The sequence below is a fragment of the Ammodytes marinus genome, assembly GCF_949987685.1.
Source record: "Ammodytes marinus genome assembly, chromosome: 5".
In the NCBI taxonomy this organism is placed as follows: domain Eukaryota; kingdom Metazoa; phylum Chordata; class Actinopteri; order Uranoscopiformes; family Ammodytidae; genus Ammodytes; species Ammodytes marinus.
In genome coordinates, this window is record NC_137234.1 from 35,040,977 (window position 1) to 35,056,895 (window position 15,919).

General features: G+C 41.8%; 1 protein-coding gene across 1 annotated transcript; it reads right to left on the reverse strand.

Annotated features, from left to right (window-relative positions):
- Positions 1–730: 730 nt before the first annotated feature.
- Positions 731–15,582, reverse strand: polr2j (RNA polymerase II subunit J). Its single transcript, XM_080027490.1, has 3 exons — positions 15,388–15,582; positions 15,119–15,227; positions 731–902 (listed from the first exon to the last, which is right to left on the reverse strand). The coding sequence occupies exons 1-3, from the start codon at positions 15,528–15,530 to the stop codon at positions 801–803; spliced, it is 354 nt and encodes a 117-aa protein (XP_079883616.1). The 5' UTR covers positions 15,531–15,582; the 3' UTR covers positions 731–800.
- Between the last annotated feature and the right edge of the window lie 337 nt (positions 15,583–15,919).

Here is a 15,919-nt window from a genome sequence, read left to right on the forward strand (position 1 = left end):
CTTTTTATTTGTATTTGTGAACTAATTAGATTTTTTTGCTTTTCTTGTTTGTTATATATTATTTTGATGTCTGAAATAAATGTATTCATCCATTCATACCAATGACACCCTCATAATGAAACTTTCAGACGCACCGGTCTTTTTTACTATGTGAAACTACTGTATACCTTCAGTGTTGGTCTCTTGTATTATAACAAACCTTGGGGATGACATGGTGCACACAATTCTTAAGACGCTAGGTGACTTTAGAGGCCCTTTTCCCATTTATATGAGCAGAAAGACTTTCACTAAGGACCATCATTAAAATAACATTAACTCCTGTTGCATTTTCTGCTTATTGCTCACAAACACAAACTCACCCTTGATCCTTATGGTGATGCCCTAATAAAACTTTCAATAAATAAAACAGCCCATAAATGTTATAACACAACACTTTTTAAGTACATTTTACAACTTTAGAAGGAACATTTTGCTCTATGTCCTAATAATATTATATTATATATTCATGTTACTTAAATGCTGAAGTTGAATTGGTTATATTTAGAAGCCAAATTTGAAAATTGACATTATAAAAAGGCATCAGATAGTTCTCTAGGAGATATAAATGTTATATAATGTAAAATCTATAGAAATAAAGACATGAATAATTAAGCTTCCTGTCAACCTGCTACTGACATGAGGCTGTCACACCTGAGCTGCAAGCCAACAGACTGTTAAAGAACACAGCACACATTGTGACATCACACTTTATTTATAAAAAAAATAAACCAATCATCAAACGGAAGCAGGCAGTGAGGTCATCACTCGATCCCTTCCTGTTTGTCCTTGATGGCCACCCTGAAGCGTTCTTCCAGCAGAGACAACTCACTGATCAGGTCTGTGATGGCGTTCGTAAAAGCTTCCTGGAACACAAGACATGACATCACTTCCTGTTAGCGGCTTTAGGTCCCTTGAAAGGAGAGGCACCTATTTGCAGACCCATGGGGGAAACCATTGAAAACGGAAGCCACGCCCCGAACTCATTTCATTGGTCAGAATTGTAACCTACTCTGAATTTGTTGTCTTCTTTTTGTTTTACTGCCGGAGTTCACCTAGCGGTGAATAATAATACACAGTTTCCACCGGTTATGTGCTAGTACACAGTAAAATACGTCAGTTTGTTAAGGGTCCCAGGTGGCCAGGACGGTGGTAAAATGTAGATGTTGAGGTAGAAGATGAATGAAGCAACGAAGCTTTGGGTACATCTTCCGAAATCCGTCTCTTTAATTCACAATTATCAGAAGTAGGTCAATCACATACAAATATCAACTCTTTTATTTATAAGAGTTTATATTTGTATGTGATTGACCTAGTGTGATAATTGTGAATTAAAGAGACGGATTTTAGAAGATGTAGGCTACACAAAGCTTCGTTGCTTCATTCATCTTCTACCTCAACATCTACATTTTACCACCGTCCTGGCCACCTTAACAAACTGACGTATTTTACTGTGTACTAGCACATAACCGGTGGAAACTGTGTATTATTATTCACCGCTAGGTGAACTCCGGCAGTAAAACAAAAAGAAGACAACAAATTCAGAGTAGGTTACAATTCTGACCAATGAAATGAGTTTGGGGCGTGGCTTCCGTTTTCAATGGTTTCCCCCATGGGTCTGCAAATAGGTACTCTTGCTTGAAAGGCACAATAATTTTTTTAATGCAATTTGGTACATTGTTTCGTATCAGAAAATATTTTACTAATTAAAAGCAGCTACGAGTAACATTTAAATATCTTTTAAACAGCCTCATGTTTCCTCTCATAATCATAAATTACCTTTAACAGCAAACGAGACCATCAGTGCAAAGAAAGACGTTTTTATATAGTTTTTATTACTGCTTTTGGTCTGGTCGCACACCCAATCCGATTTTCGGTTTACGCGTGCATGCTCTATGTCACATATCCGTTATTGGTCGCAGATTTCAGTGTGGCGCAGCAACACGATTTGAGAAGCCTATCCCTCCAGGTGAGGGAAGGGGAGCGGGAGCCTTGTTTGAGACAGTTATTTGTCGTCATAATGACTGATAACGGGGCTGAACCTTCAAAGAAAAAAAAAGAGAATGCAATGAAGAAAAGCTAAAAGGGAGAGTGATAGACGGGCGGGAGGAGGACGTTGCCAAGCAACATGTAAACATTCACGGGAGCGAACTAGACTGCAGTGTTTACTCCTAAATGAATGAGCGGTACTAACACAAAGTTTACTTTGCTTCACCATCATCAGATGACCATTATTCATCTGAAATAGTAATTATTTACAACAACATAAACACATTACCTCATCGTGATCCATACTAACTGCCGTCTCTCGTTCATTCGCTTTCTGTGAGGACACAGAATCTTTCAGCTCCGTGAGAGTAGCCTAGTTAGGTGACACTGCATCAACTCATCGCAATCAGGTGTGTTTGGCACTGACTGGCATTAGTTGATGCAGAGTCACTAACCACTCTCACGGAGCTGAAAAGAGTCCGGTGCCCTCACACTTTCAATAGGCTACACGGACATGTACTATATTGCGTCCTATTAATTTGACTCTTGCACGAACGGAACGCGCTAGAAAACAGCTTTGCGACAGCTGGGGTCGTAAAAATACTACCGCTTTTGTCCAAAGGGGCCGCCAACGGACAAAGTTACTCATAGTGGCTTTAACAAATGAGTAAAATACTACTCATTTTTGAAAACTTACAGAACAATTAAATTGAAAGGGTCTGATCAGAGAAAATCCGTGTATCTTCCGTTCAACTTTCGCACGACACCGGAACCTCGACCACTAAATTGAAACATGTATTTTTCAAAATCAACATTTAGGCCATTATTCTCATATTTGATATCCTGGTCATGAATTGTGATTAAAAATAGATAAAAACGTGTTTTTAGTAAAATATATAATGTAGATGAGAGGATGATTATTAAAAAAACATGTACATTTTTGTTTTTCGTGTTTTGATTTCCAAACGGATATGGATTGAACGGAAGATACACGGATTAGAGAAGGGTGGCATCACAGAGCCAAAGCTTTTTTTATTTTGCTATTTTCAGACAACTCATTTCGGTTGCCAAACATTCAGATCATCCATATTTTGGATATAAAACACAATGCTGAAAGCTGAAAATGTAAACGAGCCAGTCTGCAAACTTTGTATGATAAAGGACGTAACGAGAAGTAATACTCTGAATTATTATGAATATTATTATTTAAAGCAGGGCTCCAGAGTGCGCCTGTTGTAGGCGCACGTGCGGCCAAAAATCTGTGGAGTGCGTCTAGATATTTTCGCTGGTCGCACCAGTGCACCTGAAATGTATCACATTATATTAAATGTAATAGTGGCCGTAATGCTGCACGATTAATCTAATCGCAATCACGATGTGAGCTAGTGCAAATAGCCTCCATAACCGCACAAATGGCTGCGATTGCGATTTATGGTAAATATATCAACAATGTCACAAAATCTGCATTCTACCACCTGAGAAACATCGCAAGACTCCGACCCTCACTCTCAGACTCAGTCACTGAAACCCTTTTCCACTGCTTCATCTCCACCCGTCTGGACTACTGTAATGCCATCCTCACAGGTCTCCCCTCCAAAACCTTGGACCGACTGTAATATGTTCAGAACTCAGCTGCCAGGGTTTTAACTGGCACTAAGCCCTGGCAGCACATCAGCCCCACTGGTTACCAGTTAAGTCGCGGATCAAGTTCAAAATCCTCCTACTCACCCCGTTACCTCTCTGACCTCCTCCATCCTTACACCCCCCTGCGGTCCCTCAGGTCCTCTGCTAAGGACCAGCTGGCAACCCCCCGCACCAGACTCAAGACCTTTGGGGACAGGGCCTTCTGTGCGTCTGCCCCCACTCTGTGGAATCTGCTCCCCCTCCATATCCGCTGTGCCAACAGCTCCTCTCGTCTTTTTGGTAGCGCCGCTCCGACAGTGTGTATGTCAGCGTATGTGTATAAGAGCCGGTGAGTTAAACAAACATGGACGCCGACGGACAGCAGCATTACAGCTTGCCGACACCGAACTATGCCGAAAACAAACCCAGCGTCTGCTATATGGGGATATTTAGAATTTGGGTACGGCGACGTTGAACAGATAGAAGTGCTGTTTAAAACTTGTAAAGTCGGTGGCAACCTCTTATAATAGGTCCATGGTGGCAGTCTATCAACACATGAGAGTGAAGGCCCACCGCCCACACAAGTTTCAGTATGTTTATAGACTCTGCTTCTGTCTTTGCACTTTGAAGATATGCATTTATTTTCATGGGGGAAACAAACATTTTTTTATAAGAAAATGGGAACTAGAACTTTTATTATTTCTTATACAACAATATAACTACTAGCCTAGTACAAGCTACATGTTTTAAATTGAAATATTGAATTTTGGGTTTCAAAACTATAAATAATCTCACAATTTCCTTGAAAACCAAGCAGGTAGAATCATAATACCGTTTATTTATTATATCACATCACAAATCGCAATATTTACCACTATAATTGTAATCGCACTAATTCACCAAATCGTGCAGCACTAATTGGGTGCACCCAAAATATATGCTTGGTGCACCTGGATGTAAAGGTTAGTCTGGAGCCCTGTTTAAAGGATGTCCAATTGGACAGACTCTTAAAGAGGGAGGCTGCTGTTTCACTGGAGATTTTCTCTGGTCGTCAACTTGAGCACGAGCCGAGAATCGTTTCAATTCGTTGTGGAGTCCACGTATTGTTCTCATTCCTATTAGTTACAATAAAGGTGCGCCCACACCAAACGCGTAGTTCGCGATAGAGGCGTAGACAATCTGCATTTATACATAAGAATCCATTGGTTTAGGCACGTAGAGGCGTTTCAGGCAATTTTAGGCTCCTACGTGTGTAACGCCTCATCGCGTGAAGTTCAAAATATTTAACTTTTTACACTCCATCGCATGACGCTTAGCCGATCAGTTTGGAGAACGACCCGACATCACCGACATCGGCACGGTCGGAGGACAGTGTACACAGAGGCTGAGAAACACAGGAGAAAAATTTATTTGCAGACGGCCGGTGCTGTATGACAGCCGCTCGGGATTCTACAAGACGTAGGGAAAGTGAACCAGGAGAACGGGCTTCCTGGTTAATTCAGTGAATATGTGGGGCTGTGCTTTAGCCGATAAACCAAGTTAGCGTCGGATAGCATTAGTAAACTCACCCAGTTGTGTGCGGCTAGCACCTCCATATTATGAACCCAAACATGACGGCTAAGTCCGGGGAACTTTCACGACAAGTACAACAAAGCACCGTTGTTTATATCTACGCCAGCCACAGTCCCCTGTCACAGCCAGGTAGGGAAATGTAGGCTACTTGCCTTTATTTTGTACCGCCGTGCACACAATGCTGCTGTATGCGTTTGGTATTGTTGCCTTGCTGTTAATTGTGTGCATTTCCAAGCGGCGTGAATATGCAATGCTGTTTTAAAGCTCCCATATTGTGCAAATGCACTTTTCCGACGTTTTTGAACATAATTATGGGTCTACGGTGTGCCTAGAGACTGCCAAAGTATAAAAAAAAGAAAGCTCTCTCCTTTTCTCACTCTCCCCCTTTCTGAAACCCTCCACCCCTTCCCCCAATATACTCCAGTCAGAATTCTTCCCGTTTCTGACGTCAAAAACTGGAAAGCCAGAAGCTTCCACTGTGCAGCCCACACCGTTATTTCTTATTGGTCCACGGCCCCGAGATCCTCTGGAAAAATATTCCTTCACCCCCATGTTGTTTGCTTGTTGCTAAGCGACAAGACGCCTAGTACAGCTAAGCATGCTGAATGTTGCATAATCCACTAATTTATCTTAACCACAGCAGTCTATTAATGCCTCGTTTTTAATAACACACCGGATAGGAAGCTACTTGTGCTTTTTTTCAAACAGTGAAACTGACTGGTGTATAGCTATTAGCTTTGGGACAAGCATTCAGCTTTTGCTCATAAAAACATATTTATATTCCCCACACCAGTAGCAATGCCTCGTTTTTAACAGGACAAAGGATTGGAAGGTAATAGTGAAGAAGTCTGACTTTGAAGATATTTTTTTCACTGATTTTAGTGGTATTTTTAGCAGCTAGCTCCCGAGCTAGCTTCGCAGTAGCCACCATCTTTTGCAGCATTTTTATTGTGAACATGCCGTTTCCATTAGCTTGTGGCTGTCAGTGCATCTGTATGAACATAGTCTTTCATGTGGACAAGGATCGGTCATGTCAAACTTTTCAAAGTGCGGCTGAGCTCCTGCGTTACTAGCAATAGACATGGTTCTTCTCATGGGTAGGCTAAACCTAACTGTGCTAAAAGGCTCAGCAAATACGTCATCATTGTTTACAAACAGACAAGAGGGCGAGGCGTATGGCTTCGCTTCCGGACAGGGGGCGGGGGGAGCTCATAGATTGTATATTTACGAGGGGAGCTGCAGCTCGGTTTCAAAAATAGGCCATCGTGAGATTAGCTGAACATCAGGGTATAGAGGCATAGTACAATAAATTATCTGAAAGTTTTTTTCAGCAAACAATTAAAGAAAAACTTATTAGGGACCACTAAGACCATATAATATGGTGTATAATAGAACCGAAAAGTGTATAATATGAGACCTTTAATGCTAGCCTATTTGTTCCATTCAGTTGCTGTTTATTTGTCTTTTGGCTGTGTTGTTGGCTGTGTTGTTGTTTTTGTGCGGACATGCACGCTGTTGTGTCGGGTCTGATCTCAGCTCCCTCTCATAGAGGGAGGGAGACTAGGAGGGAAGAGGAGTAGATGCATAAGACGCGATGAACCATTTTTGACACAAAATGATCAAGCGGCGCGTTTGGCGTGGGCGCACCTTAACACACACAGGCTGCCTGTGTCCAGAGGCCTGTTTCAGGTAGCTGGTTTTGAGGCAACCCAGAGTTTGTTCGCTCTGAGTTAGTGGAAACTCTGGGTTTTCCGTTTCAGGTAGCAGGTTCAGCGCAACCGAGAGTCAGTTACTGCGGCAACATACGCCATGGGTCTAACCTGCTCGGGAGGTCGTTAGACCTACCCTGAGTTTGTTTTCACTTTACGCTGCAGCTCCGACTGAAGAAAGAGTGTCACTGTCACACGCGTCCCTGTACAGTTTGAAGCAAAATCACTCCATAGAAATCTCCATCGGGATGTTTTTATCATTTCCTGATGATTTAACGTTTGACCGATCATTTATCTGATCAGTAGCCTTGTTCTCAGCCGTTCATATAGGCGGCCACTTTACACATCGTGACATGCTCTACATTCCGATTAATAAACCTATTTGTATTGTATGCTTTTTAACGTCTGTGCCACTGAACAGTTATGTCAGGTGGATTCAAGTAACGCTGCGGCTGCACGCGATTGTTACTGTTCACTTGTGCGATCCTAGTCACAGACGAGCCTCGTTAAATAGCCTAATGAATATAAAAATTATATAGCCTAATAATTGAAACTGATCACTTGAGGAAAATGGATCTGGTAATAAATCAAACAGGCTCTTCAATGGAAACTGTCACCTAATGTGTCTGTTTACTGCACAGTATTAGGCTATAGCTTGCCAACATATTATACAGCGAATATAAAACACTGTCAGTAATGCTGTGCCGCGCCAGCTTTATACTTTACTGCTGATATGCGTAACTTATGCGTGACTATGGCTTCTCTTACGGAAGCGAAATTATTCTCTTGACAAAAAAATGTTTGCTCTGTTTTTTTCTGAATTGCAGAGGAGATTATAATAATAATAATAAAATGTTTATTTGACAGGGACAATACATACAACATTGCCACAAAAAAATGGGAAAATGTGATGCATATAAGACGTCTAGCTTCAGCTAATTTGCAGTCTTTGTCTCTGGGAGATCAGAGTTATGAGACAATATACCCGTTAAAGGCCTACTTCACCGGTTTGAATATGAAGGTGTATTGAATTCTGGGATCCTATGTAGTATAAATGTGCAAAAAAAATTAAAATCGGTTCATCCTAGCCTGAGAAAAGGCAGAAAGAGTGTTTTTTTTAACCCTATATTTCTCTTTCTCGTGACATCACAGAAAGAGAAATATAGGGTTAAAAAAAACGTACTTTGTAAATATTACTGTGATGTCACAGTAAAAGACATCACAGTAATATTTACAAAGTAAGTTTTTTTTTAACCCTATATTTCTCTTTCTGTGATGTCACGAGAAAGAGAAATATAGGGTTAAAAAAAACACTCTTTCTGCCTTTTCTCAGGCTAGGATGAACCGATTTTAATTTTTTTTGCACATTTATACTACATAGGATCCCAGAATTCAATACACCTTCATATTCAAACCGGTGAAGTAGGCCTTTAATTCTTCTCCATACCATAAGCTCATTCGTTAATATTTCTAACTCTAGTGGGAGGAGCGGAGATGTCTTTTTTCTTTTTTGAGAAGTGGAGAAGAGGGAGGATCAAGCATTTGTTTCTTCTGTTTCCATGGTGAATCATGTTTTCAGCGATCCATTGATGATGGCTTTTACGCACGCGATCAACCCAGAGTGAACACGCTCAGAGTTGATTTACCCAACGCTGATCCACTGTTCTGAAACCGAAAACCCAGAGTTGCTCGTCAACCCCCAACTCAGAGCGCAGGATTAAACTCAGAGTATGTAAAACAAGCTACCTGAAACAGGCCTCTGCTCTTTATTTAATCCTTTGTTTTGTTCTGATCTATTGATCTAAAGTTAAGCCCTTATCTCTTTGGGCTGTGACTGTTTGCGTCACAGTGTCTCCAACCCTTCGCAATTTGGTTTCCTCAGGAAGCGAGAAATGTGAGATAACTTTGCGAGCAGTTGCCGATCGTCGGGCGATGCTCACCTGAACAGTAGGCGACATGTATTGTACTCACCGCAAATTTTGATCCAAATTTCAGCGGAGGCTCCTGCAACATTCACAAACGAGTAGGGACGGGGATCGTTAATATTTATTGATATCGATACCTTTATCGATACGCCTTATCGATCCGGGTCTTTATCGATACTTTTCTATTATTATTATTATTATTATTATTATTATTATTATTATATATTTTGAAGAAAATATTATTTTTGGTTTTAAAAAATCAAGTGTATACTATCTATGAAAAAAATATATAAATGTTCGCACTTGTTGGTTAATGTATTGTCTACTGTCACTTTATCATGTTTTAGTGATTAGGAAAATATTTAGGAAATAAATAATTGTATTTTAAATTAAATTACATTTCTAATAAATATTGGCATCAGTAGTTTAAATATATATTTTAAAATGATGAGAGCACTAATACAACTGTATTACTCATGTTTCTCGCCAAAAACTCAATTTCCCATTCCTTTACGTTACACTTGAACGCATCATGATAACCTAATAGTCGTTTTACTGAGCCATCCTGAACACATCATCACGCAGCACGTCTGAAAACTTTGTTTACTTTTTAAGCTAACTAGCTTGTATGCTGCCGATTACAACACGGATTTCACAATTGGATTACTATTTTTAACTGACGGGACAACAAGCTACACAGTCTGTGTGTGTGCGTTTACCGCTGGTACTTTGTGGATGATGAAGACGGGCCCGTCTGTGGTGCGGTGGCAGCAGCAGCAGGAGGAGGAGGAGAGAGTTTTTTCAATCTGGAGACAGTCGAAGGTACTGCATTTGGCCTTTATTTGATGCACAATGCTGATGTGCTTGGCCATTGAGGTTGTGTTCCCCCCTTTACAAGAAATTATTTTGCAACATAAGTTGCATTTCGCTTCTGCTTTATCTTCGAGCTTGGTAAAATAAAGCCAAACCATAGACCTTTTCGCCCGTTCAGCCATCCTCGCGAGGGAAGTTAACTGCCAGACTTCACTTGTTTTACTTTTAATACCTGTTTGCATATCATTCATAAACATTGGCGGACATGCAGCAGTGATTGGTTTGATTTGATTTAAATGCCGTGACGCGACTCGAGGGACACACAATTGCGTTACAGGACCTACGGGAGAAAAAAAACGACGAGACTCGATAGTGGTATCGATAAGCCCAAACGTTATTGATTTTCAGGTTTTGAAAAAAGTGGAACCGGGTCCTTGATAGAACCGGGTTCCGATCCCCATCCCTACAAACGAGTAGTCAATACCAATTCAATATGACTGCAAGTGACAATTTTCGCCAATTCGCTAATCTCTCGCAATTTTGTGTTTCCAACCTTTCTCCAACAAGTGCAGTGAGATAAGGCCTTTAAAGCTATACTGTACGATCTGAGAGAGCTAGCATGATTTGAAATTAGCTTGTCCTCGGAGTTCCGTTTAACTCCTCCCTCTCCCCTCGGGACTCCCTCCCCCACCCCTCGACACACAGCCGTGCACGAGCGCTGCTGGCTGCACTTCCCAATTGCACTGTTTACCAGTGATTGTTAACATTTAACTCACACACACAAACACTCACACATAGGCTACATGCAGAAAAGGCCCCAAAGTTTATAGGTTACAGTGTTGTTATTTCTTATAGAGTGTTGAGATGAGTTTTGTTCAGTGTGGATGACAGTATAGCTGTCAGTTAGTGGCCGTGACGTCAGTCGGCCGGAGGGTCTGTCTAGTAAGTTTCCTTTCCTTTTCTCTTCTCTCTCGGTCAGGTGTGTGAGCGCGCATGTTGCCGCAGTAGTCGACACAGTTGAAACGTGTATGTGAATCACCCGTGTGTGAGTAGGCCTAAGTACATGCAGTCCCGATCGCTGTTATAAGTTACAGTTTATGGATGTTATTGACGGCCGCGATTCGCAGGTCGCAACAGCTGTTCTAACGTCTCCTCACGAGCGGAATGTAGGCCTAAGCCTGTGTCTCTTTTCCTGCGATCTATGCTGCTGTGCCTGTGAAAGAAGGAAAATAAAGAGCGGAAAAACCATACTCCTCTTCTCATGCTTATAGTCTGACGTTTTTGGCCTTAAGTGGTGTTCTGGCCGACACCTCTGAAGTGAAACCAGTGATAAGCAGATCAGCGCGGTACCGGTAGGCGACATCCACCAGTTTCCTCCCCTACACTAGGCTACATGATGAAAGATACAGAGCAGTAGCCTACTTAAAAATATAGCCTACTTTTTAATCTTTGGGTTTTGGGGAAAGTAGCAAGTCTTGTCAAGTCAAAAGGCTCAAGTCACGAGTCATTGATGTTAAAGTCCAAGTCAAGTTGCAAGTCTCTTTACATTTTGTCAAGTCGAGTCTCAAGTCATCAAATTCATGACTCGCGTCTAGTCCACACCTCTGGTAACTTCTGTGTAGGTTCCATTGTGTAAGCTTGTTATGCTACTTCCACTAGGTCTAGTCCACTGCCAGGTAGCCTACTACGATATGGCACGAACGCTTTCTCTGCCCTCCGTGAACGCGCTCAGGCTCGCACACAGAGGGGAGAGAACGCGCAGGATTGTGATTGGTTCTTTAGATACGGGTCCATCGTCTCCGATTGGTCAGCATTTTAACAGGTTTATAGAAGGTACAGAATTTGGGGGTTTTTCGTTTCTTTTTCATTGCCCATAAGTCATTTATTGCTGTTGGGGTGTAAAAAGCACTTTTCACAACATATTAAAAAGTGCATATTGCAGATAATCTCCTATGATGCCTTTAAAGGGGACATATTATGCAAAATCTCAGTTTTAAAGGTGTATTTCCAAGGTCTACTAGAAAAGGTTTTCATGGTTTATTGTTCAAAAAACCCAATAGTTTTCTACCATTTCCCATTTCTTCATCGCCTTTTCCAGCCTTCTCTGCCCTCTATCTCAAAAGGTAGGTTTTGACAGCTTACCCCCCTTCGCAAGAATACTAGTCTGCTCTGACTGGTCAGATCTACATGGGCGTGCATGCACCGCCCTGCTCATTTACTCTATACCTACCTACATGGGCATGGCACACGCCCAGCTGTCAGTTTTGTTTACTTTTGGCCAATGCAGCATGGAGACCAATGTAAACATGTTTAGCTTAATTTCTACCACAAATATCGGCACACTAACCAGTTCTGAACTAAAATATGTACAACTGAACCTGTTCAGACAGGAGTCTGAGCTGAAAACTGTGAAAATGGCATCAAGATTTCTGATTTCCCTGACATTATCCTCAGGTAAATACTGTTTAATTATGTCACAGTCAATAACATAATTTGAGCTAAGTATTTATGCATAAACTCTCTAAACTGGTAACATACACCCTGTTTTACGTTTGTCTTTACAGGTCTGTGGAATGATCTACAGCCCAGTGGAGTGAAAAAGCTTTGGTTGTGAACCGATATTGAGTTGACATGTAAAAATGTACAGTAACCATAATGGAAAAGAATGTATCCTGAATCATGTCAAGATTCACTGGAAAGGCATTATCTTTTGTAAAATGTATGGTTGAAATAATTATGCTTTAGGTTTGTCAGAGCTGCAAATTATCTGACAACATTTCAATATCTAGTAGATAATGTATCATTTGTATTGTGATCACTCATTCATAATAAAGTTTTACCGTTAAAAAATGTATTGTGTTGCTTACGGTCACTGTTACTACTACCTGTAGTAAAGGATTACTTGAAACTCACATTTTCATCTCGCTGAAGATTTTCTCTGATAAAACAGTATCATTACATTTTAAAAAGACCAAAAACATCCTTAAAAATAAAGCAGTTTATTCATAGCCAGTGGAATGAAAATATGAAGTGTACATATCAAACAGAAGCAAAGCCATAACTTTTATGTAACTGTCCAGTTGTTGTTGGGCCCTGAAGAAGACCACCTGTCCCCCCCAGTGAACACATCCTCCTCTGAAGGAACGGATAGTGTGACGGTCTTGGTGGCTCCATCAGGTCACTCAGACACCTGTAAAACATGGCACATTCAATGTTACATCATGTAGCCTAGCTGACATGTACAGGCCTACATCATACATCTGTTATGGCAAAGCTACAACAAATTCAGTATAGCCCTGGCTCAATAAGCATGTTCTGAGTGATACTGTGTGCTTTTTGAAATATAATGGACAGGAAACAAACACCAGCAGAGACAACTTACAGTATTCCTGTCTATGTGTACATTACACTGGAGATCATGTAATAGGCCTACTGCTGCTTGTACTACAGGTTTATTTTGCTTAAAAAAACGGCACTTTGTCCCGCACAAACGTAGCCTTTGTCCCACATCTGGTGAATTGGGATCTGGTCACCCTAACTACACACTGTCCGCAGACTTACATGTGTTAATGTATTTGTTGAGTGTGTGCAAATAAATAAATACCTAAATACCTAAAATACTTATTGCGGTGTGTACTTGAGCTATACAGTCAGACAGCTAGCAGGTAACAGGATGAAGCTATTAAAAAAATACTCTTCAGTTTCCAACACACCCTACAGTTTCACCGTCTGTTTTTCACTCAGGGGCCGTCTCGGCAGGACTAACGTGAGCTCACAAAAGAGCCAAATAACTGTCACTGCAAAAGACTCACAGCTCTAACCGTTACCATAAAGCTAACGGTAAAGCTAGCGGGCGCTAATGCTTACGACTAAACCCCGCATTCTCTCATTTCAGTCGGTGTTGGTTATTATAGGAGGGATAAAATAAAGCACATTACAGACATTGAACTAACAAACGGACAGAACTATTTTTTAAATAGGACTACTTACATTTCGGACGGATGGTGTCTCTCAGTCTTCCTGGCACAGTCTCCTCCACACTCCAGTAAAAAGGCTTTGATCACACTAACAGATTGCAAACCTTTGCTGGAGATAGCCTAACAAAAAATGAAGTAAATCCATTCAGCCCTAGTGTGCTTCGAGGCTGGGGTGTGATGGTAGCTTGAGGTTGAGCTCACACTGCTTGCTTCTCCTCTGTTGTTGCATGAGTGAGTGGAGGCTCAGCCAGGTGTGTGTGGTTACCAACGGGGCGTCTTGATTTGCCAATCAACTGCCGAGTTTCTGGTGAGCTTTCCCATGGGAGTATTTATGATAATGAAAACCGACCGATTTCGTCATCAGTCGGTGTTTTTTGGAAGAAACCTTCAAATCCCCCCTTTTTCGAAATAAGTGTCCCAGAAGAAACTGACATATTTGTCTTTTTGAAGCTTGTGTGTGCTGGTAGGGACGCCAATAACCTAAACAGTGTGCCCAAACACCGGCAATGTTTGGTTTTTCATAATATGTCCCCTTTAAATATCAAAGTAAGAGTTCTACAGAGCCAACACGTGACTTCCTTAAAATATGCGGTGTAACCGGAAAATATCCACACTGTGGCATCCCTAGTGTCTTACCAACTTACCTGTGCACTCTAGTCAGGTATGTGTGTTTTCAAAGCCCCAACCTCAGCGATTTTTACCAGCATCCAATAAGGAAGTGACCACAACTGTAGTAACACGGAAGTGCCACTGGGGGGTGGTACCAAGACTGAGCCATTTTTCTTTGACTCACTTGTTAGACAGGCCGTTTTCAAAGTCTTATTAAACCTATTTACAGCCACAAAACCATTTTAGTCTGTATGTTTAGGTCATATCTCTGTGACAACACTGAGGGGACCACGCTAGTTTTTATTCTTTTGGAGGTTAAAATGTATTGGCGCGATCTCTTGAGTGACAGCTCTCCGCCCGTTGTCCCTCACTTTGCCTCGGAGGTATACGTCAGCTATCTCCCTCCTCCCGACGTGAGGCGGAGTAAAAATCTCACAAAATGGCGACGCGCACAAACCAGGATTATTGGATGCCGTGTGAATAACTGAGGTCAGCCCGGATACTACATCCATATTATTTACTATCTATGGTGTTTTTCGTTACCTGTGGACTGTAGTCAGGTGTGTGAGTGTGTGTGTGTGTGTGTGTGTGTGTGTGTGTGTGTGTGCTCAGTGGGTAGGGTGGTCGACCCGCAACCGCAGGGTCGGTGGTTCGATCCCCTGTCTCCCCGCCACATGTCCAAGTGTCCCTGGGCAAAGAGACACTGAACCCTGACTTGCTCCTGATAGTTAGCTTGCACCCTGCGTGGTATTGGTGTATTAATGTGTGCTCCAGTTGTAGGTCGCTTTGGATAAAAGCGTTGTCTGCTAAATGACATGTGTAATGTGTTACCTGTGGACTGTAGTCAGGTGTGTGTGTGTGTTACCTGTGGACTGTAATCAGGTGTGGTCTGTACTCTGATGACGATCTTGTGTTCCAGAGGATGAGGAACTTTATAACCAGCAAAGAGCACCTGAGGGTCCTTCAACAGCTGACTGAGAGAGAGAGAGACACACACACACGTCAGGATGTGGTGTTTTTCTCATTAAAAGCTGGACTATATCATTCTTAATTCATTATTAATCGTTTTAATTCTAACTCAGCATTGCTAGCCTCTGTTAGCATTATCAGCCCGTTAGCCCTCTGTTAGCTTACGCTCGGATGATGTTGCCCAGCGTGTGGTCTTCCTTATTCAGCGTAAACAGACACGCATTGGGAACCTTCGTATCTTTGCTGATGCTGATTTTCTTCTCTCCTTCAAACAAAAGAAACGACTCGAAGGCTGGAGGAGCATTCATCTTCACAGCGCGAGGACAGAAAGCCTACAAACCACAAACACTGGGACCTTCTTCTTCTTCTCCTGTCGTGGTATAGCGCAGCTCCGTGCTCGTGTTGCTGCCCCCTGTTGGAGTTCACTAAACCTCCTCCTGTTTGTGAATGTCTTCACTTTAGGAGACATTTTCTTATCACATTTAGGAACATTTTTGTAATCTGTTTTTTTCTGGAAAGTTTCAAATTAGAAATGAAAGATGATTTAAATGTGATTGATAGGAGCAGATCCATTCTGAAAGACGCTGCACACCCTGCTCACCACCTGTTCAATCTGCTACAGGTCAATGACAGCACGCACCACCAGACTAACTAACAGCGTCTTCCCCTGGGCCATACGTTACGTACACTGAACAAA

Excerpts from the sequence above, each read along its gene's own strand:
- polr2j (XM_080027490.1), bottom strand. The coding sequence starts at position 15,530 with ATGAATGCTCCTCCAGCCTTCGAGTCGTTTCTTTTGTTTGAAGGAGAG. Across the intron at positions 15,228-15,387 it reads CTGGGCAACATCATCCGAGC|TCAGCTGTTGAAGGACCCTC; the intron begins GTAAGCTAACAG and ends TCTCTCTCTCAG. Across the intron at positions 903-15,118 it reads CACCTGATTACAGTCCACAG|GAAGCTTTTACGAACGCCAT; the intron begins GTAACACACACA and ends CTTGTGTTCCAG.